Below are 25,909 nucleotides of genomic sequence, written 5' to 3' on the forward strand. Positions count from 1 at the left end.
GTTACTGAAGCAAATTACAGCCACTAAGTAGAATTGGTATTGAGGTATTGTTTTGCATCATCTACAAGCACAGTAAAGAGGGTTGTGGTGCATTTGCAATTGAAGGTGCCCTAATTGCAGGCCTTCTTTGTGTTCAAACACAGACGGCTATATTTGAACTTTATGAGTGAAAGGATAATTAGCAGTCATCTGCTTGCACTTTTTAATTTAATTCCTCTGTTGCCCAGTGTCACTGCGACAGTAAATGTTGGTAGTTTAAGCCACCAATGAAACGGTGACTTTTTTATCTGAAAAAAGATGAGTCATACCAAGGGATAGCACAAAAAGGCAGAGTCTGCAAGACATAATTCTGATTTTTATTCTGATTTAAAGCAGTTTTGGCAAGCTCAGAAGGATTGGAATTGAAATATATTATTTTGCTTACACAGTCAGAGCCAGGGTAATTGATCAGGGACTAGTGGATATCCCAAATGTTATAAATAACAATACAGTATTGGCTTTTGCATTTATTTATTAGCTTTTGCACATTATTATTAACCACAAAGATGTTGATATGGTACAATTTATATTTCCTTTTAACTGATTTTTAGTATAGCATAATCTGTGAGTTTATATATCCACTATATAGCTTATATGAATAGTAAATAGTAATTTGATAAATATATCTTAGGCCACAGCATAATATTAAAATAGAGACTATGTGATGTTAAAATGCTTTTATGTAACTAACTCAGGGAATGGGGTAAGATAATTAGGTAGTTCTTTGCATTTGTAGACTATCTGAGTGACAAGATAACAGTGGCAAAAACCAGAACCCAATTTACTAACTCCTCGTTATCAGGGAGTGTAAAAACAACAGAATGGAACCATGAGAATAAATAAAATATATTAGTTTAATCTACAGCATGGCATGAAGACAAGTCAAAGGTTAAAACCAAGCACAATAACATCTAAACTCAAAAGAATGTTTGAATGTGTATAAACTCTTATGAATATGCATGCATGCACCCCTCTGTAATGTAACAGTATATAAAGAACATTGTTTTAAGCTAAGAGTGTGCTTTCAGCAGATAGCCAAGCACCTCAGCTCTGGATTTTATCCCTTTTATCCCTTATTAAACTTTTAAAAATTTTAAAGAGTGAACTTTGTTTTTCACACAAACCATGATAAGAACTGCTCCAGCCCCAAGAATAAATCATGGCAAAGCTGCCTTTGTTACTTAGGTTTATAGGTACCTCTGCCTATGTTTCTGAGTAGACTCTCAACTCTTAGGAGTGAGCCGAGAGAGAATTACACCTTCCCAGGAGCGTGGCATCTTTCTTTCAGCTGTCTGATTTTTTGAGCCCTTAACATTTTTTAAAAATCATGGTGCCTTCCTGTTACGCCTTCCTGCAAAAAAAACCACCTGAATGGCAAATTTCACATCATGTTTACTTTAGTGAATAGCACATAAAAAACAAGTCTGCCACCCAGCTATTTAAGTATTTGGAGACACATCTGGCTATGAGTTTCACCTTTCTTTGGAAGTTGAGATAAACAATAGCTTTTGGTCTACAAATAGCAAAAATCATTTTGGGGAAAGACTTCCAAAAATTGATGCAGTAATTTCCAGAGCTTTCTCATATTTAGCTGGTCATCTTGAGATTTTTCTAATGGGATCCTTCTATGGCAAACTGGTGAATGTGTGTAATTTCATAGGCGATTTCAGCTCGCAAGCCATGGTGCAGATGTTTATCACTGCACACATGGTAAAGGAGAGCATTGTACACTCTCATGCATTTAGTGGTCTACCTGAAACAAGCTCTGAAATCTATATCCTTGCAGTGCAGCACTTGCCAGACCTGGAGGGAATGAGCAGAGTGAATGACTTCTTTGCAGCTACAGGGGCAAAAGACTTCAGGACTTCAGATGTGCTGCCCCTTTTTTGGCTCTGTATCAAATAGCTGTCCTGATGATCACCAGACCCTGGAAGAAAGTTTCCCCCCCTGCAATTTCCATGGGGAATTTTGGGGTTTTTTGCCTTTCACTCAATGCCTGCTGTGGAGGCAGTGCCAGGCAGCTCCACAGGCTTGCCTATCCTTGGGTGAGGGAAGATGGCACACAGCCTCAAACAGCACGGCAATTGCCTAACAGCAGCTAAGGCATTGAAATCACTTTCAATTCAAGCTGGGTTAAATAAAATGCAACCAAAGCACTTCTTTTGTAATTTCTAAAATAACTCAGTTGCTGGTCTTTTGAAAAGAGAAGGGAAGCATCACAGACAGAGTGAGTGCTGGCAAGCTATCTATAACCAGTCTGCTGAATTCAGGAGAACAACCCATCAGACTTTACCTTGGTGTCAGCAGTTTAAAGATTTTCCATGCTTCTTTTCCTACATCTTCTATGAAGTTTGTAATAATATTGTCTGTTTCAGATGGCTTTGTGTTTCAGTAGAAATCTTGTAATTTATTGAAATTTGAAATACGTCCTGCTGGCAACACAGAAGTTGTTATCCCATAAATTTCTGGTGAGTGGAAGTAACTCAGTGGAGCACATGGCTTTTGCAACTTTATTGCATTATTATATAAACTCTGTGGGGAAAAACATATTTGTTCAACTCATGATAGGCCGAGATTGGAAAAGTGTTGTAAGCACAGGAAGGGATGTGTAAAAGAGATTTCTTGGGAGTGAGATTTATTGGGCTGGGGAATGGCCTCCCAGGAGGAACAGTGAAAGTTGCTCTCCTTTAAGTGCTGGAAACACTTAAAGCCAGAGCTGGAAATGCACTAAAAAGTACTCAAAAAGAAACTTTTCGCAAAAAGAACAATGAGCAGGGTCTTTTGCAGTTGTGGGTGTTTTGTGTGGGGGTTTCTGGTTTGGGTTTTTATTGCTGTGTTTAGGCCAAGTCAGGAATGACAGCAGAGGGACAGAGGATTGAGTATACAAGCCATCCATCTGCCAGACTCACTGGGTGAAGGAAAGATGGATCTTGCTTTGTTAGTGGATGGAAGAGCCACATCCATGACCCACCCCCAGTGGCAGGGTGTCCTCTCCACTTCCTTTAGAAGCAGACAGAAGTGAAAGAGATGGAAAAGAATTCTCCCAAGCAGCAGATAAATAACTGACAATTAGATAAGCTAAATGAAAGGGCAAAGCCAAATTTGCCCCTAGTATTTTGATGAGGAGTTTTGTTATACACAGTTTTATCCTAAGCATAAGATAAATATATATTTAGATGATTTGGGGTGAATATTTAGAATATTTAGATGAATTCTAGGCAATGTGTTTTTGACAGTGAGAAATCCTTTAATAAACAAACTTAGTCTGCTTTTTAAGACAATCAACTTCTTTAAATAAATTATATCAAAGAGATTTTAATTCAGGCACTAACTAATGAAGAGAATTATAATATTTATTAGAACTTCTTTATATTTATTATTATTTATTAATATTTATTATTTGTTAGAATATTTGTTAGAACTTACATACTTCTGCTTCAATGAACTTGTCTTATATTATGCCCCATAGAGAAATAAACCCCAGAAAAGTAAACTTCATGCATATCATGTAAGAAATAAGTGATATTTGGTCCAAAATGTTTTATACAAATATTGATTATCATAATAATAAGATAGAGGGGAAAAAATCCAGAAGAGACTCTGCAAATGGCAGAGTTATGTGATAGCAGGCATGGAAATATCTATTGAAATAAACACTGCCACAGAACTGCAGGACAGTTTTTATTAGAGCTGCATCTTTTTTTTTCTGTAAAACTGCAGTACAGGTTCTTCTGTTGGGAATTCACAGGACACGAGGAAGAAGAGCACGTCAAGGGTGCTCTGCACATAGGAATTGAAGAGCTCTTGGATATGATAACATGTGTTCATATGAAAAAATAGCTACCCAGCTTCAGTTCAGTCCAGTTAATTTAATTAGTAATATTATAATAATATTAATATTAACATCATAATAATATCAATAATAAATTAATTGAAATAAATGTCCATTAGACATTTTTCTAAACTACTTAATATAAACATCAGACTGGTGGGGCCTTGCTTTTTCTGCTAGGAAATACAGGTACACAGCCACAGGGAAGGAAGGAGCTGCTCAGTAGCTATCGAGTATTTCCAAGAGAAATGCTGAAGACTGGCCACATGGACCCTTGCTCTGAACAGGGAAACAGGCTTCAGTCACTGCACTTTTGAGATTGCCATGGAAGGAGAAGTGGCTGGGTACCCCTTTCCTTTCCCTCTTGAGTCCACACTGTTATTTTTCCCTCCCATTTCTATGATTTGAGGTAGTGTAAGTAGATAACACAGATATTTTGATCTCTCAGCAAAAGCATTCGCTTTGAGAACAGCACAGAGATGCAGCAATTCCAGCAGACCAAGCATCCTCCAGTGGATGTCACCCAGGCTAAGCCAGAGTGGTCCAGCCAAGCCATCACTGTGACTGCATCCCACCCAAGCTTTGCTGTCAGGTGCTGTGCAGCCCCCTTTGAAATGCAGGAGCGCACTGCCAGTGAAGGCTACTGCCGTGTCTCTGGCCTTGTGACGTCACTGTGACTTTCCAGTGCCCTTTCCAGTGCTCAGCATTGTTGTGTTTTGGCACTTACAGTCACATTCTCAGTTGTGGGTTTTTTCCCCCCTCCAGCAGCTGCTGGACTTCTTTGGTGTTGAAAACTTCTGAAAACACAATTCTCTCATGCCTAGTCATTCAGAGGTTAGGAGAAAGAGGCAGAAAAACTACTGTTCTTTTTTATTCCAAGAGAAGTTATAATATGCTTTCTGTGGCATCTCCATGCTCCTGGGGGCTTTATTCATGATGTTGGTGCACTTGTAGTTGGCAGTGCTGCTGTTGACTCCAAAGGGTCAAAGCAAAAGCTTGGGCTGGAATAGATTGCTGCAGCTTTTATCCCAGGAAGAATTCTTTACACCATTTTACAAAGATGAGGTGACCTGAAGTTAAATATCACAGCCCTGTAGAAGGCAAAAGTCCCTTTGGGAGCAGCTTTTTTCTGTTCCAGCCTGTTAAGAAAATCCTGATTTAAGTAGAGATGAGATGCATTAACAGGGATGAGATGCATTAACAGGTTTTGTGATTGGCCAGGGTCAATAAGGATCAAAATAAATGTGAGATTGTTTTCCAAGGGAAATTAAACAAAGAGCAAGTACAAAGCATCTGCAGCAATTCCATAGTAGGTAAAAATACACAGCAGCTTCCACCTTTATCCTGTGAAAGCCCTATGAAGGTCCAGCCGATGATGTGGGAGTCTGCAGGCAGCCCACCTTCAGAGAAGAGGATCTTCTCTTGGGAGGAGAGCCCTGCTTTGGCTCCTTGTTACTCAGGTAAGGACAGAAAGAGGATGGGATTGTCCATGATTATCTGTGACTCACTTCCTCTGCTGCATGTGAGCAGGAGAGAGGGATGTATTAGCTCTTCTCTGGTGTGAGCTGTATTACCTCTCTCCACACAGCTAGGGCCCTTATTATAGTACCAAGAGGAGTAGGAAGGGCCAGGAGAAATCAAGATGAAAAAGTACTGACTCAGATACCAAAGGAAAATTGAAATGGTTTAAAATGTAAAAGATCCCCATCAGAAACAAAAGAAATTACTTCACTGAAATTTTTGATACCTTCTTTTATGTTAGTCTGCCATTATGTCCACAAACAGAGCAAATGATATCTTTAGCTAGAAAAATCCATTGATTCTGCTCTGCTTCTTTCACTTTAGCTTCAACAAACTACCTTTTGGCTCAGCATCTCTGATTCTTGTTCAGTGGAAAATCTTTATTCTCCAGGCCTTTTTGTACTATGATGCCCACCAAGTGTGGGAAAACTAGGGATGCTCTCCATCTAGCAACAATTACTGTAGGAGTCCATCTGCCTGTGGTGGCCAGCAGAGGTGATGTGCTGGACCCTTACCAGCTCCAGCTCTGCTCTGCTATAGATACAAGGAGAATTGTCCATAGGCTGAGATTTTCCAACAGGTCTGTGGAGGAGTCTGAAAACAATGTCAGAAAACAACAGATGACTAGGTTAGTGGCTTTAAACAATTTGTTTGCATTATAGTAATTGCCTGAAGAAAGCCTCACTTATGTGAGCAATCTTTTTCATTTTCTCCCTGTGTAATGAAGGTGTAAGGTAATGGAGCTTTCTTCTGCTGTTGTTTGTGCTGTTTCCTGTCCTACAAGGCCCAACAGCTTCAGTGACCTTCCTGCAGGGGGAGGGAAATGGGAAAAATTTAGAAAAGCCAAGATTTTTGGGTTTTGTGAGTATGCTTATATTCATCAATATATGGTCAAAACAGAATATATTGCCTAGTGATAAGGTAGAATTAACCCCCTTATGCTTCCTGTTTTGTTACATCTTCCTTACTCTAGTTATTTTTGATAGTATTTAAGGGCTAAGAGCATCCTTAATGTAATTACTGCAGCATCTTGCCTTGTCACCACCCAAAGAGCTTCCCCTGAGCCCAGCCACACACTCTGAATGCCTCACACCATGTGCTCCCAAATTCCCCCTCTGCCTTCACACCAATTTGCTGATGAGGCTCCCATCATCTCCCACCTGCACAGCTTGGTTAGGTACCTTTAACCTCCCGGCTGCCTGTCAGGGGCTGCTGTGGAAAACTCGGCTGGGGAGAGGTTCTGGCTCTCAGGGTGATGCTGCTGTGTGAGGCTGATACACTAGATGGAGTGGTTGTGATGCTGATCTGCAAAACCTGCCTCTCTGTGCTTGATTTTTGCCTGGATCAGGCACCTGCCTGCAGACAGGATCTGAAATATAGGCTTGTTTATATTGAGTGATCAGCAGCAGACTGCCCTGAGCTGGTTTCACCTGGTTTCTGCTCCTCCCCAGAGGAAGTCACAGCAGGATCTTCATTAGTTTTGGTGCCTTAAGTGTCTTTAAAGGCACAAAGCTGGAGTGGGATGGAATGGGGATGGTGTGTCAGCATTTTAAATTTCATAATGCTCCCTTCTTCCCCTCCTTTTTTTTTTTTTTAATCCATAAAATACATATTTAAAAAACACAAAATGTTTTTATCAGCCATTGCTCTTCTCTCAGCTAAAGTAATGCTGCAAGCTTGGCATTATTCCTGGTGAAATTGGATCTCCTTGTTGTATTGATTCTGATGTACTTTTGGTCAGGGCTTGTGGGTTCTGCATTGATCTGTCAAAGAAACTGCTGAGGAGTGGGAGAGCAAGGTCTGTTTTCTGTGTTGTTTGGGAACTGACAGAAGCTCTTATTCTTTGCCAGCAGCCTGTTGCACACTTGGATATTGATCCATTATGAGGGAATCTGGCTTTAATTAGTACCAGGATTTCCAGTATTTTTGCAGAGTGCTTTGACCCTACTCCACAGCAAGTTTGCAAAGGCAGACTCTCAGGCTGAGTTGCACCTTCATTACGTAGTCTTCTGAGAAAGAAATCATTAAAATAATTGGACTGAAATTTTTGTGTGTGCTGAACCTGAAGTACTATTTTCTAAATCAAAATCAGTTGGGTCTATATAAAATGTGTTCAGCAATACATCTAGGCCTTGATTAGCATTGTGCACTTATGTACCCTGATGACTTCCTGGCCTGGCAGACATTTAGATTTGGTGTATGCAGCTCTAAGGGAAGATGCAGAATCCCTTGACTGAATGAGACTGAAAATAGTCATTCTTTCTCCCAGACTGAAAATTACAGCATTGGAAAGACTTTCCTCAGAAGCCTAAAAGAGAGATATCACTCATTCTTTCCAACCTCAAAACAGTTTCATGGCAGGAAAAATCTTTTGTTTTCCTTTCTTCTTTTTTAAAAAAATTATTTTCTTTTATTCTTTGAGGAGAAGGGCCTGGTATATTTTTGCTATTAGAGGTATTGCATGAAAAATAACCCCACAGTATTGTTAAGTGGTTCATATACAATTGGTAAGTATTAAAGATATTATCAAAATTTTCATATATACCAGTCCATCAGCAACAGAAATTTTTTTCTACTTGAAATATTAAAAATTATAGATAGTAGATATATGACTAAAAGTAAGCTAAAGCAGTTTTCCCATGACACATCACTGAATGAAACATGAAAATAGCACTCTTACTAACTTACCAAAACATTTCTCTGTTATTTATTCAATACTGCCTGAAATGATCATAAAAAGTGACTCCGTGAAAAATGACTGTGTTATTTTATAGAATGCCATCCATGTTGAGAAAATTACATCTGTAAGTCCTGACCATCTCCCACATATATGTGCAGATGAATAAGGAGAGAGAGAGGGAGAAACTTAAAAAAAAAAGCCTTTGAATAGCTCTTCTTAGCCAGGTGAGTGCAAGCCTTGAGCTGCCACATCAGAGCAATCACTGCAGCACCTGCAAGCCCAAGGAGCCAAAGCTCCTTCACTCCACAGCATCCACAAGAAATGCTTGGTGTGTTTCAGCCCCAGTGGCTGAAGACTATCCAGGATTGCTACAGGTTTTTTTGAAAGCTTTGGGGCAGGCTCCTCTGTTGTTAGAGCAGAGTGGTAGAAATTCTTCATTCCTGGACTCTGGGGGAGATAGCACAGTGAAATTCTATTCAGGTCTTGAAATGTGTAACTGATAATAATCTTATGTAAGGATGAAAAACACAGGGGGGTTTTGGGTTTGGTTGGTTGGTTTTTGTTTGTTTGTTTAGGTTTTTTTCATTGGTTGGTTGATTGTTTGGTCTGGAGTTTTTTATTCATTTTAAATTTATGCACTAATCTGGTTTGGATAAAGATAAAATATTGACCTAAAGATACAATTAATAGGGTGGTCTACTACATTGCTTGCTGCAACCTTAGAATGACATAATATCTGAATTATTCCTTTTAGTTTAACTGTTTGGCCTACTTCCAAAGGGATTTTGTTCCTGATTTGGACTGTGGGAGAAATATAGCAGAGAATCTTCAGGTTCTGGCTAAGCACATTAAGATTTATCTATTTCAATTGACTTTTCCTTTATAAAATAGAAATGTAAATGTTAAACTTGTCCTGTATTTTTGGACAGGTCTAGCTCAGAAGTCAATGTCATGGAAACATGGCCTAGATGCTATCTTCGTGAAGGGTACAACGGTTTGATAAATTGCTCTCAAAGATATGCATCTGTAGTTTTCTGTCAGTGCAAAAGGGCATCTCCTGCAGGATCTTTCATGGGGCAGTCCCTGGCCCAGCTCTTACTCAGTGCTTCAGTTCTGATTTGAATGTAGGATTACAGAATATCCTTGCAAATTCTGCAGCTATTGCTAAGCCAGGAAAGTTGCAAGCGCTGGATAGCACTGCTCTTGACAAATGCTCTCGACTGATTCAAGCAAAGAGGTAAAACAGCTTTCTGTCAATTGACATACTCCTCCTTTGGTTTGGTTTCCACATAACTAGGGTGTGCAAAGACAGCATTATCAAAATCCAGGTAAAATTCCAAGCCACACTGTCAAGTATTTTATGTCCAGTACTAAGGTTTCGCAAGGATTTTAAGATATTTGAAGAACTGCATTTGAAAAATGATGAAACTACTACAAGAAATGTACTATTTCAAGGCTTCATCAAAAATACTTGTATTCTGAGGGGATCTGTCAGACTTAAAGGCAGCAACCTGAGAATATGAGTAGAGAATAGAAGAGTTGTGAGATTAAGACTGCATTTGATTATGCCATTTACCCACACTGCTAAACTGAACTTTGCAAGTGGGAGGAAGGAAATTGTTGAAAGCACACCTGTGCTTTAAAACCATGGATGGATAACAGGGAATCAAAGAGGAAACAATCTTCATTCTAATCCCATTGTCCAGACTGACCTCAGTAACAAAAGAAAAAAGGATAATAGTAGTAAAATAACCAGATATTTCAAATTCATTATATTTTAATAATCAAACCACTATTAATGATGTAAATAAAAAGTTTTAAAATCCTTTTTTTGTCAGTATCCTTCTGTAATATTCTCTTTCTTATTGAAGGAAATAAGCTTATACTTCTCACCACCCTGAATGCAAAGAGAAGGGCAACATAGCTCTGAAATACCCAACCACCTTTTGTAAGAACTTTAGTGAGCTTTTTCTTCTTGCTCTCAAGAGGGCACCTTTCCCTGCATTACCTAAATACGCTCTCCAGGCAAATTCAAGCATCGTGTTCTTGATGAAATGTTGTTATTTTTAGAAATAAATGAAGCAGGATACATAATTTCCCCTCCTACCCCTTTGTTGATGCTTTTATGGAACGACCTGTGTTCAGAAGTTAATTGCAGAATCCCTGATTGTGCACAAAATAGGCAACTGCCAGTGGGTGCTATTGTAAGGGGAAAAGAAAAGGAACAATGCCATACAAATGTCACTTGGGAGTTCTTTTTACGTCTTATTACCACCCCAGGAAAAGAGAACTGATTTGTTTGCCACAAAAGGGATTAAGTGGCCTTGCATGACACCCTGGGAAGGGATGCCTAGGTGAAAGGCATGTTGCAATAAACAGGGTGTTTTGGGTAACAGCTAAGGAAGGAGAGAAATTGCAAAAAACAATTTGCCATGTGGGTTTGACCCCTTTTTGAACTTTCACACACCTTTGTGTGCTGTTTCACTTAGGATGACAAACTGATAACAGAAACAGAAATGTCTTTAATTTCTTCATCTGTCAGTACATCAAGTCTGTTTCCCAGAACCAGCAGGAATCAAACAAAAGGGCATCATTTCACTGTTAGCAGCACAGTTGTTTTCAGCTGGTGTTTGTTCATAGGTTTTGCTCGGGGTGTATTTCCAGAGTTCCCCTGGCTTCCCTGTTGCCTCTTTGGTCAAATTCTCTGGTCCTTCTGCCTTTCTTACCCAGACATGCACACTTCTGTGCAAAGCAACCAAGCAGTCTGAACCAGATTTACAACACACTGCTGATTTCATTGTAATACACCTCTCAGCACTGGAACTTTTCATGTTGTTGTATAAACAATAGTTTATCCTCTAGCTCCATATGCTGCAGTAGAGTACAGTTGGAGTTTTGACTCAGAATAAAAAAGTCTGGGATGCTGAATTATCAGCATTATTACCTGAAATGACTCCAGGGTTTCATTTCTGCTATACTGGCTAGCTGTGGCCTAACAAAAGTACAGCCTATGGTGACACAGTAACATCCTGGAATGGAAAATATTTACCTTGTCTATTCATTCAGCAAAAGCAAGCTCTTTCTAATGCATATTTTCCCAACACCTGCATGTGGCACATCTCCAGCTTGCCAGTTTGCCTGATTTACTTTGCTGATATTGTCTAGGCTCTGTGTTTGTCACACACTTTCTACAGTAAGTTCTGGCAGGAACACTAGCTACCAAATAAGATTAAAATAACTGGTGCTGTTAATGAACTTTTGCAGGTAAAAGATGTGTTTTATAATAATTAAAATATACCCATCCTTTCAGTACCTTTGAGGTGCATTTGAGCATGTTTTGTTGCTGGCATTAGAATATCATCAAGTTGCACAAGCTAAAGGGATCCTCGATACAGAACCTAAAGCAGTTCAGGACAGGAGTTGAGTGGAAGTCAAATTGCTCAGACATTCCTCTAACAAACCAGGGTGCTGAGAGTTAAATTACACAGCAATCAATTCACCACACTTTCTGCACTTGAATAGGTGAAGACATACTCTGGCTATTACTCATTAGAAAGAAATATCCTTTGGTGCAACTGTGAGGCACCTTGTACAATATCTGGAGCTGTGATTCTAGTCCACCTGGATCCCTTAAGGAGGTTGAAGGAGCTTTTCTAACTCCAGGGTGACAGAGGCGGTCAAGTTTGTCTGGCTAAATGTACAGTGCATCATGTACAGCACATGGCTGCACACTAGTGGTTGTTTGTCAAGCCTTTGGAGTTAGAAAAGCTTTTTCTTTCTTGATTCCTTTTCATTTTCATTTGTTCATTTTCCTAAGGGTGACATTTGACATTTAAGTGATCATTACCTACCATTTTCTTGCCTAAATTTTACTTCAGCTAGGAGACAGGGTTAAGACAAATGCCAATAAATATCTTAAATACAGTCTTCTATTCCATTGCCTTTATTGATATATTTTCACTCACACAACTTAAACTGAAACACCCAGAACCTCCCCTATCCTTAACATTAATGTGGCCACATGTTTTATGTCCAGAGACAAAGTCCTGGCCTGACTGAAGTGGAAGCTTTGCTGTTGGCTTCACTTGAAGCTGGTATCACTTCAGATCCTCGGACCAGGATATATGTCTTTCTATGTTTTTTTCTTTACTGGATTGTCTGTTTGAGGATTTTAAGGGAAAACAGAAATAGAGCTTTGTTTATGCCTCTCAGTGAGGTTAAATTCCCTCTCTTTTTATTGCACATAAGATTGCAAGAGAAAAATCTGCAGAAGACACAAGGAAAAGTGCGGGGAAGAAGGTAAGAATAAGGTCCTGAGATAAGGAGCAGGGTAAAATGTTCTGTAAATCTATTGTATGCAGTCATTAAGGCATGATAAAAGTCTGACATTTCACTTCAGCAAGGATAATGAAGACTGGCCTTTTTACATAGATTCACAGCACTAATGCCAGAGAGGTTATTTGGGCTGACTTATGTGATACAAGCCCTTAAATTATGCCCATTAACACTTTCGTTGAGCTCAGTAACTTGTGTTTTACTGTTGTCATCCAGAAAGACATCTAGTCCTGATGTGATGACCTCCAGAGACAGAAGATCCACTGAAAGCCTTGGTAGCTTAATTACATTTGCTGTGGCAATAGATAGTTTTCACTTGAATATGCTTAGTCTCAGTTTTCAACCATTGTTTTTTATTGTAACTTTCACTGACAGAGTAAAAGGCATTCTGTTTCTTCTTGGTGCCCTGGCCCCTGTGACTCACAAAATGTGCTCATTTTTCACATTTCAGTAGAAGGCTGAAGTATTTTACTTTATTGTATATTACCATCCTGCTGAGGTCAAATGCTGAGATGGAGAGGTTTTCACACCAGCCTCAGTATGGCCGAGACAAATTGGGATCCAAAACTCCCTTTATGCAGAGCTTCCATTTGGCCTCTTTGTAGAAAACCTGTACTAAGAAAAATACTCAATCTGGTCAAATATCATAATGGTTTCAGAACATTTAAAGATGTCATTAGATTTCCAAAGTCAGAACATTTTGTAACAGGCTCTGTAACTGTCTGCCTCAGGTGTGAAAAGCCTACAGCCCATAAAAAGGAGTTTGAGTCTGGAACTTGATTTCAGTGGACACATGGAAGCAAATTTTTTATTCCTTGTTATAATCATATAATACTGAGGATTATAGCAGCCTGATACCTTAAAATGACACTTAAAAAGTCTTATTTTGAAGTGGTTGTCCCAATTTTCTATACCTGATTTAGCTTAGCACTCTGGGTAGCAAAGGCCATGACATGAAGTAAGGTTTTGGTTGCAGCTCATCTCTGTTTCCATAGGAATAGTAACTTGTTTCAAAGCATTTGTTTGTGATATTTAAAGATAAAAGGAGAGAGGTTATTTCAGTTTGCTTGACAGATTTCATTTATGTGAGCAATATGTTATATTAATGCACGAACACCCACGCCAGGCACTGTAAATGATTGCTCGGGTCTTGTAGCCTTTCACCTGGAACACTTACCCAGTTTTCTGTGACAGAGAGGAAAATGGATCTTCTGGACCTTCCCAAATCATAGCCCTAATCCCTTTGGTAGCCATTTCCTTTTCAAAGTAATTTCCAATTTTGGGAGACTGTAAAAAGCAAACAGAAGGGCATATTTTGATTCTGACAGCAAATGCTTGGCAGTTTGGTGGAAGACGTGTGGCAGCTTCAGATCTACAGAACTTCCCTCTGTAGCAAGCTCTTGGCTCTGTGCAAGCTGGTACATGGCACAGTCTGAGAGTCTGACTTACAGTAAGGGCAGAACAGAGAGGAATAACCACAGCCTAGGTTGTGTGTGAACGTGTGCTCATGAGAGGGCAAGACGAGGGAAGAAGGGCAAGTGATGCAAATGAAGTAATGGCTGGCTAAGAGGGAGGATGGAGCACAGACAAGTCTGCAACTTGAGGCATTTTTACCAGCATGTCAATTAGACCTGAGTATATTTAATTGTTTTCTGAAGGCAGACAGCCTGCCAACAGCTCTGAGCTGGTTTAAAAGTAGTAAAAATGCTTGAAGCCATTAGACATCTTGTTTGTGAGCCCCCCCCATTACCAGCCGTGCAGCTGTGATCATGGTGACACCAGCACATAGTTAATATATATTTACTTTTGGCCATGCCAGGCACAATTCATTCAAGCATCTCCAAATCCAAGAAATCCTCTGAAGATTTCCAGGGCTGGGTAGGCAGTTAGGCACATGCAAGCCTCTATAAAGGAATCAATGAGAAAGCTAAAGAGGAAAACCTTCAGTTTATTTTTCCAAGTATTTCAAACTGAACACATACCATGCTGCATTGTAGATAGGAATTCACTAAAATCCGGGATTCAGGAAAAAGTTACAGTTTTCTTAAATAATCATGTATTTAGAGGTTTTTTTCTTGTCCATGCTTTTATATCCTGCTGAGCTTCCCCCTTTACGATATGCTGAAACCTCTTCCTTCACCTGTCCCAATCCCTGCTTTCCCCTCCCACTTCCTCTGTCCCTCCTTTCACTCAGCCCTGCCACACTCTCTGCACAGAACTCAACACATGCCCAGCCCCTTCCTGCTCCCTCTGAAAACCCATCTGTGCTGTGAAACTCCCCACCTACAACGACCCCATCTTGCTGTCTGGATCCCACTCTCTCCTTGTTTTCTCAGTTTAAATCTCTTGACTTCAGAGGTGTTGCTTCTCCCTTTGCAGCTTTCAGCAAGAGTCAGAACCACTGCATCTGCCCAGGCTGTTCAAGGATAAAGTCTTCCTGAGCAAAAAGAGGCTTCTGCTGTTTGCTCAGCAAAACAAAGCACTCTGTGCCCTTACAGCTGTGTATTAACAATATTTCCAGGTTGAACTGGAGCTTCTTCCCAAGAAAAGAGCATCCTGGTAACTGTCCTGCTCTCAAACTCTTCTGCTTCTGTAAGGCAGGGAAAAGGCATTTGGCAAAACCTCTTCCCAGCTGGGAATTGTTAGTGAGGCTTAGGGAAGGCTTCTGCTAGAGGTTGCTTCTGCACATTGCCACATCCTCAGCCCTTACCCAGGGAAGCCTACTCCATGCATACTGTCCAGCTCCTCCTCAAGAGGCTTTCCATTTTGCCTAGCAATTTTCAAGAATGTGCCAGAGATGGCTTTCATATACATAAAGCCTGAAGAATGTGTATCTAGCAACTTTGTATTTATAGACACGTTACTGATTCTAGATTTTGGTGCAGGTCATCAGCACCAAAACCACTTTATAACAAGCGGCAATTTTTGTTACTGTCTGAAATACTGAGATACGTCTGTAGCAGAGTGCAGATCCTTTGCTGTCATTCCCATACCTTCTCACAATGTCCTTCCTTCCCTCCCAGTAAAACCACCTCACCACTGGTGGATGGAAAGGCACTTCAGAAAAGGAAATACCTTCTGGAGGGCTACAGGTCCCTCATACTCAGTACAGTCGTTGGCCTGGGACTTGGTGGATACTTACAAGAATTGCATGAAGTTGTATATTTAGAGTATTGATGATGAGTATTCAAACCCACAGCATCTAAAAACAAGTATAGCTTATCCCAGAGACACCTGCCTGATGATTTCTGTGTAGGAAGAAACAGACACAGTGAAAGGGAAGTGAAACATTTTGCCCGAAATGGCATCTTACAGAATCAGATCTTTGCAGTGACAAATGTGCACTGAACAGAGCCAGATTTCACATATTCTAAATGTGTCCTTAGGCATTTTTGTCATGATTTGAAACACCAAAGCTGAAGCTGCCCATCGATTCTGCAGGTTTGTCGACTCTAAGTGTTTTGATGTCTGGGTACTGAGGTCTGTGTTTACCCTGATTTCTCTATTTGCTGCTTACCTGGGCAGATTTCTATGCCTCCGTTAATCCTCATTGATTTTCCTGGGAGTGAAATGTCATTGCCCTAGCAGGCTGTGTACATCAGGTATATTGGAGAGCGGGATCGTTAGGGTTCTGTGTAATTAGCAGTGCAACTAATGTACTCTGTAATGCTTTCTTCTCCAAGGGTCGGCCCTGATTATGTGGGTTAGCAACTTCATTGGCTCCTAGCTCTGCACTGGGGTCTCACACAACCTCCAGTGTGTTTGTCCTCACACAGCTCAGGTGTGGGAAGCGAGCACGGTACAAGCCCTTCCTAGGTCAGATGTTGGAGGAGCCTGCACAAAATCAGAATGAACAAGGAATTGAGCCCAGGTCCTAAGTGCCTATGGCTGAAATGGATTGTTAGACAGGACCACCTCACAGGTGAAGAAAACCAGGATATATTCTGATGGAGTATGAGATTTTTACAAGATGAACTGAGAGCTTTACACCTGTTCAGATCTGATCTTCTTAGTCCATACCTCAAATTGTCCTTAAAAAGACTGAGTAATTTTGGTGTCATGCAACTGTGTATTGTGATGGGGTTGCTCTGTCCTCACAAATGAAGTAAATGTATGTCTGGAATATATGTATATTTTACTTCTAAATAACAATCACAGTCTCCTTGTTGAACTCCACCTATTACCTGTATCTTTCTTTTCCCCCACATTCAGTCAGGCTGACATTGCTTTAATCCTGTAACAATGGCATCTGATCATGCACATCTGTAGATTTCTATGCAATAACCTAGTTACCTACAATTTAAAAAAATTCCACCCCAATTCACATATTTTGTAAAGCTTTCTCTTTTTTGAAGTTTTCTGGTGAGATAATTTCTGTTCAAATGGAGGAGATTTATATCATATGAAATTTCTATTTATAGTTAGCTTTCAAGAGTTAATAAATTCCACTAACAGTTAATTTCATTGGCAGTTCCTGTCACACAGCCATGATGAAGCACCCAAACTCAATGCTTATCGAGCTGTTGCAATTGGGATTTCCCATACTCTAGTTAGAACCTTACAGTCCTGATCCTTAGCTGACCTGAAGCTGTGAATCTGTACTGCATCTCAGGAAGAGACCTGGGTACTCATTAGACTCTTCCAGGGCATCCTTGGAAGGGAACCTGTGCATGTGGGCAGGAAGGGAGCTGTGGTGTGCTCCCGTAGGTCTTCTCATCTGTGTGACTGGGGGACCAGCACCCTGAAGGACACCATGAAGCCCACCTGCCCTGCAGCTGAGGTTCAGCCATGGCACACACACTGGGACTGCTCTGCACAGAGAAATAGTCACTGTCTGGAGCTCTTCACTTCTCTGAGGCCTCTGTAGGTGCAGCTTTTCATCTTCCCTTGGGATCTCTGGCAGGGGGAGTTGCCCACCTGTATTCCCCAGCCACAAGGGTCGGGACTGGTTTCCTATAGCTGCACCATTGCCTGGTGACTTCTCGAGTGCAGAGCTCCCCAGTTCCAGCTTCCAGTGAAACTCAAAGCAAACAAGTTGTATTCAAAACGAATTCTCTAAGCTTTAGTCAGCACTTAGTGGGATTTAAGATATCTGTCCTTCTGCCCTGCAGTGGCTTTGTCACCATCCCACAGTGCAGTTTGAGCTCAGACACCTGTAGGATTTGCAGTTCTGCAGAGCCCCATCTCAAAACCAAGCCATCTCTTCTTTTCACACAGGCAGCTTGCTGTTCCCTTGGCTAGCAGTAGCCTCCTAGCAAAAGAGCACAATCCTCTGCCCTTCTCTCCTGAGCAGTGTGCCAGCGCTGCAGTACATCCCCCAGCTCTCTCCAGGACACGTGGGGCTTTAAAGACACACCAAGAGCCTGCTATTTTTCTCTTTTCTGCAGGAACCCAGCACTATCCAGGCAGCTGTCTCCCAGGGAGGAGCTGGAGAAAAGTGATTGCCTTTATCAGATGGTCATCGCACAGCCTCCAGTTTAGTGTTCCTCTGCAACTAGATTTCACCAAATGCACTTTAACCAATTACCCAAATTGGCACATTAATCAATTGTCATTAACTGATGCAGGACCTAGCAAATTAATAAACTCCTTATTGGTCATCTTTAACCCTTTGTATTAGTGTGGCTGTAGCTATCTGTGACATGCATAATGCAACATGCTTATGCTAACTTCTATTTTCTATAAGCTCTTCATAAGCCACTTATAAATAGAAGCTTAATATGAAGTGTGACAGATCTCTAATCTTTAGTCTCTCCTTAGCCCTCCAAGCGCCTCCTTTCTGGAAATACAAAATATATCCAGTGTGCCCTAGATATTCTCCATTCTTGCTGATGACTTTACTTCTCAGCCATTGATTCTTTCCACTTCTTAATCAGTGTAAATAGATCAGTGCTGCAAGCTCTTTTATTCAAAATTTTAAAAAGAGCAATGAGATCAAAGGGACATTGAAGGGGTGATGAATTGAAAATATATTTTTTTGCTCACGTGATTCTATGAGGCAGAGGGTCAATCTAATGGACACATAAAAAACCTGTATTCCTTCTCCATTGCAATAAAGAGGATTGGAGTGAATTATCTAATGGAAGGTACAAATACTGAGAAAATACTGTGCAGCATTGATGTAGTGCCAGTACTTTTTGACAGTCTCTTTCACCAAAGGCCATGTGTGTAATGGAGCCCCTGTCACCACTGAACAAATGCTGTGGCACAAAATGCCTGGTGTAGGGTTACACAGCAAATCTGTGCCAAAATGTGGGATAGAACCCTAATATCCTGGTACATGGAAATTTTTATGAGTCTGTACTGGATTTGTTTGTTTGTTTATGTCTGTGGGGGAAAAGCCTGCGCTTCATAGTCTCAGGTGATACGGAAAATTTAGAATTAATACCTCTTCATTTCAGCATGTCACTCAGATTTTGTTGAGCCAAATCCCTCCAGAATCCAGTGGTTTTCACTTTGACTTTAAAAGTAAAGCCCTGTAGTTACTCTTTACCCTTTCTTTACATTCAGCTATGATCGCTATAATAATGTATGTTTCCAGGCAATTAATATATTGGTATGCATTCACAGACAAGCACATCTGCTCTGTTTCTCACAAAAAGGAGAACACCTGATGTAGAGAACATCAGGTGCAGAACTTGCAGGATTTAAAACACATTAGCCAAAGCTAATGTCTGCAAATTGTAGCCTAACCCGACACTTTCTCAGCCACAGATTCCTCCCCCTCTTTTTCTCTCCCTAAAACTTTTTCTGTTGCGTCACTGATAAATAACAGCCCTTTCCTCGGTAATATATCCCTTCTGTATTTAAGGTTTTGCCCTCCTACCCATTAAACCTCTCCTCATCAGCATTACTTTTACTTTTCAGAAACAAATATTCAGTATTATGGGCTGGGAGTTCTTTTGTTTTCCCCCCATAGATGTAAAACCCTGGGGGATTTAAGTATCTACTTGATAGGCTCACACAATCTTAATCAGCCTATAATGGAGCTAATGGCTGTTTGTCATCCTTGGAGATATAAATTTCCTGGTGATGTCTACTGCAGTCAGTACATGAAGTATGCTCTGACTGCCAGCAAGGTCTAATAACCAGGAGAAGGGCAGCCAGCTTCATTATCGAGCCTGAGACTGTACCGGCTGCTTTTCTTGGGATCTGTGCTTTTTGAATACCGAGAGGGAATAATGGATAATACCGGTAAGTGAAATAAAACAGATCTTCATTCTTAGTGGAGCTACGGGGTTCGTTTGTATCCTCTCTCTCTTGCTGCAGGAGATGTGTTTCTTTAGCCTCTGTGGCTTCTTCCTTTTAAATGTCCTTTATTAAAGCAAATTTTTATGTCTAAAATGTGACACGCTTAAGTTGTTAACCCCTTAACAGTCTGGTTTTTTCTGCTCTAAGTCTGTTTCCTGGAAATGTGAAGCTAAACTGTAATGTAGGATCTGCCTTTTTAAGGTATTCAGTGTTATTTTGGAAGCTATATGCAGAAAATGTGGCAGGAAGGGAAAATGAGTGTACTTCAGAGAGAAATATCTCTCGCAGTTTGAAATAGGTGTGGATAGGTAACTAATAAAGCGAACAAAAAGTAGATAATGGTTAGCTCTCATCTGTCTTATTTTAAGCTGGTTCTGTTTTCTCCGTATAATGCCTTACTCTCTTTCATATTTAGTACATAAAATATTGAATATATTTGCACTTTTTATTTTCTTTGATGTTCCAACTTCAGATCATGCATTTTCATCCCAAATAATGCACTTCACGGTTTCTAAGGAGGCACACACATCATTACATCGGTGATGAAATGCATTATTTGCATTTCCCTTTTGCATTACCTTGTATCACAAGGCAGAGAATAAAAGAGAGCTTTTTGGGACAGCTATTTTGCAATCTGCTTTGACTGCCGTGAAACTTGAATGTGTTGAGATCTCACAGATTTATTGGTACTAGTGTAATACATATTAGGAGACACAATCTGCAGTAGATTCAGTGCCCTTTGAAACCTGCTCAGATCATCAGATTTGTCTAATGTTGACCTTAAAAGTGACAATCACCTCTACAGTGTGTGGCAAAGATTATTCAATGGTAGCTTTCAGTGATTTTTCTGGGGGTTGTGGGTGTTTTGAATTTTTTTTTTTAATAGTAGAAGAAAAACTATTGCTTATGTCTGCTAAGCTGTCCAGGTCATTCTCATCTCACATGTATCGTTATAAACTTCTGTGACAAACAGAAAAAAGGGTTTTGCTGCCTTTATTTCTATAAAGTCCAAGACCAAAAAAAAAAGTTTTTCTAGAATATAAAATGTAACATCATGGAAAATTACATTGCCAGCATTTAAGAAACCTGACATTGTCCTAGTAAAATGTTCTTTTTTTAGAAATAAATAAGATTAGCAATACTCTTTGCACTTGGTGCTTTGGCTAGCTTTTAAGAAGCCTTAACATAATAAATGATAATGACTTGTGTTTGATATTGCATGACGAGGCAGAATTTTCTGCTGGAGGAGAAGGATCCCTGCTCTCCAACACAGAATGCCTGTGGGCAAGAGATATCCTGGCAGGCAAAGCTGGTAATTCCTCCAGGTTTTTACACTCCTCAGCATCAACAACTAATACTATTGAAGTCTTGACAGAGATACCACTTGAACCCAACTATAAGTATCTGTTCTGGAATGAGTCACATTTATTTTAAAGGCCAGTTTTAGGGGGGATGAAGAGGGAAGCTAGTGTCTGAAAACCATAGAAACAGATTTTCCTCTGTGTAGGGTGTTGGGTTTTTTTGTTTGTTTTTTTTCTGTTTGTTGGTTTGGTTTGATTTGTTGGTTTTTTTTGTTGGTTTGGTTTGGTTTGGAGATTTTTGTCCTAAGGAAGAAACCAGTTTGGTTACTACCTGCAAAAAATTAAAATAAGTAAGGCTTGATGTCTGTACAACTTGCCAGCTATTCTCAAAGCTTCTTATAACATTAGTTTTCTGAATAACTCGAGGTATTTTTTCTCATGTGGAAACAATGACTGATGCTTTCCATGTTTATAAAACTACCTATATACCATTGGAATTGGTTTAAAGAATCCTTTCAGACAATAACTAAAATCTAATTGAAAAAAAAAAAAAAAAGAAAAAAAGGGAAAAAAAGCCCCAAACCAACCCAACAACATGTGGAGCTAAGCCATATTGCAGACACTATGGCAGAGGGTAAGGCTGTGATCCAGTTTCTTTCACGGTTACCATTGATCTTCCTGCTGCCTGTGGTCAGCTTGCTCCAATCCCCCAGCAGGCTTCAGCCCCACGGGTGGTGTGGACACATTCCCTTCTCCAGGCAGCTCTTCTAAGAGTCCAGCCACTTCCATACTTTGAGTGCTATACGGAACACATCCATTTCCAAAGAGCCTGCAGGGTGCTGGGTAAACTGGGTAAACAGCTGGGTCTGTAGGGGAATGTTTAGGGCTTTTGATCCCTAACTGGGATGCCAGTGTGGGGACTGTGCAGCTGAATACCTCTCTGTGTCTGGCCTGTCCCCCTGACATCTACAGGGATGGGAGAGCACCTTTGAAAACCCTTGTGGTGTCATCTGGGCACTTAAGAGATCAGAGAGCAGCAGGATTATTTGCATCCCTAAGCTCAACTGCCTGATTAATTTGTTCTTCAGCAGTCTGACAACTAAAATGTAAACACTCTGATGTATATAAACTGGATACCTGCCCAAATCCTTCCTGGAGAGATGCTATTTCTGGCAATACAGAACTGCGGAATATTAGCAAAGCTGAGTGTTTTAGCTACTGAGTGTTAGAAATAACAATTTGGTATCAGTGTCAGTGAATCAGGCCTCTGTTATTAAACTCATCATGCTGCTGAAGAGACTTTCAAAGTCAGACCATGGATAATTGTTGGGCAAAACTCCATCTTCTGCTCCACATAACAGAAATATCTCTGTAATTCATCTCCCTTCTCCTCTGCCATCATTAACATTATTTTCTGGCCAAAACTGTCATTTAAAAAGATCAGTGTTACTAATAGGTCACCTGTGTACACTTTAAGCTGTTATGGTTGATGCCATTTTGTGGGGTTTAGAAACAATGTTTAAAAATTTTTAAACAATTGTTTAAAAAACAATTTTAAAAGTCATTCCTTTTAAGCGTTAGATTGCTTTTATTTTTATTCTGTGTGCTGAGACAGCTCCACATAATTGTTGTCTCATGTGTTCTTTTAAAAGCCTTTCCTGGAATAACAATAAAATATTCATCCATCTGTGTAGGGCACAACAGGACAGTTCTAGTCGTATTTTTTGCCTATTTTGGCATCAGCTGTTTGTGACAGGCTATCTGCAGGTATTCATTCAGCTGCAAGGCTGCCTGCTGCTCTGGGCAGAGCAGGGAAGCCAGCAGCCTCCACTGGCAGGTCCTGGGCTCCAGCTTTGCTGCACACATCTACTTTGGGCCAAACACATCAAGCCTGGAGACAGCAGTGAGGTAACAAAACTCATTTTTAAAATATAGGAAGGTTTGGAAATAACTTGGCAGGGGAGAAGGCAGGGGAAAGCAAAATATAAAAGCAGCAAGGAACTTACAGAAGCAGGAAGAAAGAAGGTGTGGAAACAGAAGTGCCCCTAAATGATGCATTTTTAGAGGGGATTTCCTTTAAGGAGTGAGATCAGCAACATCCCTACCCCCAGAGCTCCTAGTCAGCTGTGTCCTGCTCAGGAAGACATCTCACCTTAAAACAGACAAGTCTTACACACTCATTCTTACCAAGAAGAATGCCAGTGTGATGTGCCAGAGGCTTGGGGGAGGAATCTCATGGGGGTGAATGGTACCATGATGAGGTCCTGTGTCATGCATACCATACCAGTAGTGAACAAAACCAGGAGGCCTTGTTTCATGTTTCTTGGGGATTTATATGACTTCTTTGCACTTGGATTATTATTTTAGCAGTAATGAGCTAGCTGTGGTTAATTGTTACCCTGAATTATGTAGGTTCTGCAGCTGTGGCTGCAGGCTATGCCTTCAAGTAAAAAATGTGTTTTAAAGGGACTGGAGGTTTTGTCTGTTGTACAGCCTATCTCTGAGGAATACCCAGCAGCAACATCAAACTTTATATTTGACCTAGGCTAATACTTAGAGCTTTCCATTGAGGTGAGACTTTAACTCCAAGGCCTGCAAAGCTGTGGGATGGGGAGGGTAGCAAGTGGTCAATTTAGCCTTCTGCATGACATCATGTGTTCACAGGAAGGGTAAGAGACAGAGGAAACTGTTTGCAGATGGAAATTCCCTTGCTTTTGAAGTAACTGGTCATTTTTGACTTTCCGTATGTCAATAGGACTTAGCATTATTTAAATATAAGACTGCTGGGATTGAATGCTGCTTGATGATTTGACCTTACAGATACTGTGTTATGTCTTACCTGATTCTGAGGCAAACAGGGTGTATTTTTCTAAAACACAGAGGAGGGGAAAAAACCCAGACAGAAGAATAAAACTTGGAGGAGGATTTCAGTTTATGATCCTGATTTCTCATCAGTTCATGGTGTTCAAAAACCTCTAACGTAGCTGAGCTGATCTGTGTGCAGAACTAGGGTAAATAACAATCTCAGTGAGTTGTAAGGTTCATTTGTTGCCCATGAAGGGCTCTGAAACCCTTTGTCTGTCTAAGGCTTAAGCTCGTCTGAATTGTCCCTGTGAATTTGGAAAGCCATTAACACAAAACCACTTGCAATGGAGACAGTGGCAGTGTCACTACAGGTTTGTGAGCCCTTGAGACAATTCCCAACTCCAGCAGCAAAATCAGTCACATCCTTTGGCAGCTTCTGTTTTGATCTTTGATGGTACTTTGTCCATGTTCTCCCCAAGTGTGAAGGTGTTTTTAGAGCGGACGACTGCACCTCCTTTTTCTGTCCCACTCCTATGTAAAGGGTGCTATCTATGAAGCCATGTTTCTTTTATTGGGTCCATTTGCCATGTTGTGTAGATCACAAAATTGTTAGCTCATGGATAATAAAATAAAAAGTAATAAGTAACTCCTTTATACTACATAGTGTATTCCAATATGAATTCTGTTGTCACCCATGACCCCAGCTGAAGTGAACACTCTAGTGTATCACAGGTCACTGTTAGAAAATTGAATTTCTTGTTATAATTTTAGAATAATATACATGGCTTATACCCCTTTACTCAGAAGTTGGAACAGAGTGCTTACAAATCCATGACCTTGGAAAACATTTCTGTGAGGATTAAACTTCTTTGTGATGTTGCTGTTCCCTATGTTATTTTCGAGTCTCTGTACACATAGCACATAGAACGACTATACAGGAACTTGCACTAGAGGTAGCCAAATGCTGTGTAGCACTAAAATGATGGAGCATGTTATAATGTGGAGATAGTCCACCCACCCTGCTGAAAATGGCTCTCTTTAGCTAGAAATGCTGTGGTTCCACTGTGCTGACACACACTCATGGTATTTTAAGCAATGATTCCAGTTGCTGCAGTGCTTCTTATGGAGAATCAGCATGAGCTCTAGCTGGTTTGGAGAGATGGTGTAACACTGATTTTACTTACTAATAATTTCTGATTATTTTTTCTGGTAAAAGCTGGAAGGCATCAAACCATCAGGTTCTGAATTCATGCCCTAGGTTTGCATCTTCTGGTTGTGTGGCATTTTTGGCAAGCTGCCTTCACCCCCCCTTTTATGCACTTTGGATCATCACTGCCACCTATGGTGAAAAAGCAAGTGTCATGTACAGAAGCAGTAATCCTAGTTTGAGAGGCAGCACTTCCCTATAATTTCTAGCACGGATGAAACCAAAATTGCAGTGGCCAGTTATTCTGACAGGATAAGAAATCAGTCCAGACAAGGAAAGGTTGTATTAAGAAGCACTGGCAAAAATTGTTCCAAGAAAAGCAGCCTGTGTTCGAGAGGTTTCAAATGCTCCAGACTGAGGGGGCTGGAAGTGTGTGGCAAGGGGCAAACAAGATTGCGTGACCAAAGAGGTGGTGGCTGATAAATAGGATATAGTCTGCTGCTCTTTCATCATCATTCATTGTCTCTGACAGAGAATCTTTTATGTGATATGTGATACCTAATAGTGGGGTGGTTTGCAGGGGTATTTCTTTGGGCTCAAAAAGTAGACTGGATGGAATTTTACCAAAAAATCCTCCCTTCCTCTATTTTTTTCCCTTTGTCTCACTATTTTAAGCATTTTTTTTATATTTTCACATAAAACATTTACAAGACTTCTTCCTGAAGTATAATTGGAAAATATAAGTAGCTTAGGACTATAAGAGTACCTAGCAACCTTCTCTCAGCAGACAGAAGTAAATCCTGAATAAAACTGCTGAGTTTGTCTCTAATCACTCTTGCTGGCAAGCGGGGCCCAGCAGTCCCTGGGGGAGCATGAAGGTCCCCAGGCCAAAGTGGGTGTCCCCAGCCGGTGCCCTGTGGAGAGGCAGGGTGTTGGAGAAGACTGGAGAGGCAGGGTGTTGGAGAAGACTGGAGGGGCAGGGTGTTGGAGAAGACTGG

At 40.5% G+C, this 25,909-nt stretch overlaps 1 protein-coding gene across 5 annotated transcripts in view; it reads left to right on the forward strand.

Annotated features, from left to right (window-relative positions):
* Positions 1-25,909, forward strand: part of PHACTR2 (phosphatase and actin regulator 2) — a 130,363-nt gene that overhangs the window by 8,455 nt on the left and 95,999 nt on the right. Inside the window, exon 1 of one of the 5 annotated variants that reach the window (XM_015622383.2) lies at positions 19,175-19,601. The exons of the other annotated variants lie outside the window; for them this stretch is intronic. Coding sequence (XP_015477869.1) covers positions 19,589-19,601 — 13 coding nt within the window. The 5' untranslated portion in view covers positions 19,175-19,588. Of the gene's footprint in view, positions 1-19,174; positions 19,602-25,909 lie in introns of those variants that run through there. 5 annotated transcript variants of the gene reach the window in all.

Source organism: Parus major, chromosome 3, assembly GCF_001522545.3.
Source record: "Parus major isolate Abel chromosome 3, Parus_major1.1, whole genome shotgun sequence".
NCBI lineage: Eukaryota > Metazoa > Chordata > Aves > Passeriformes > Paridae > Parus > Parus major.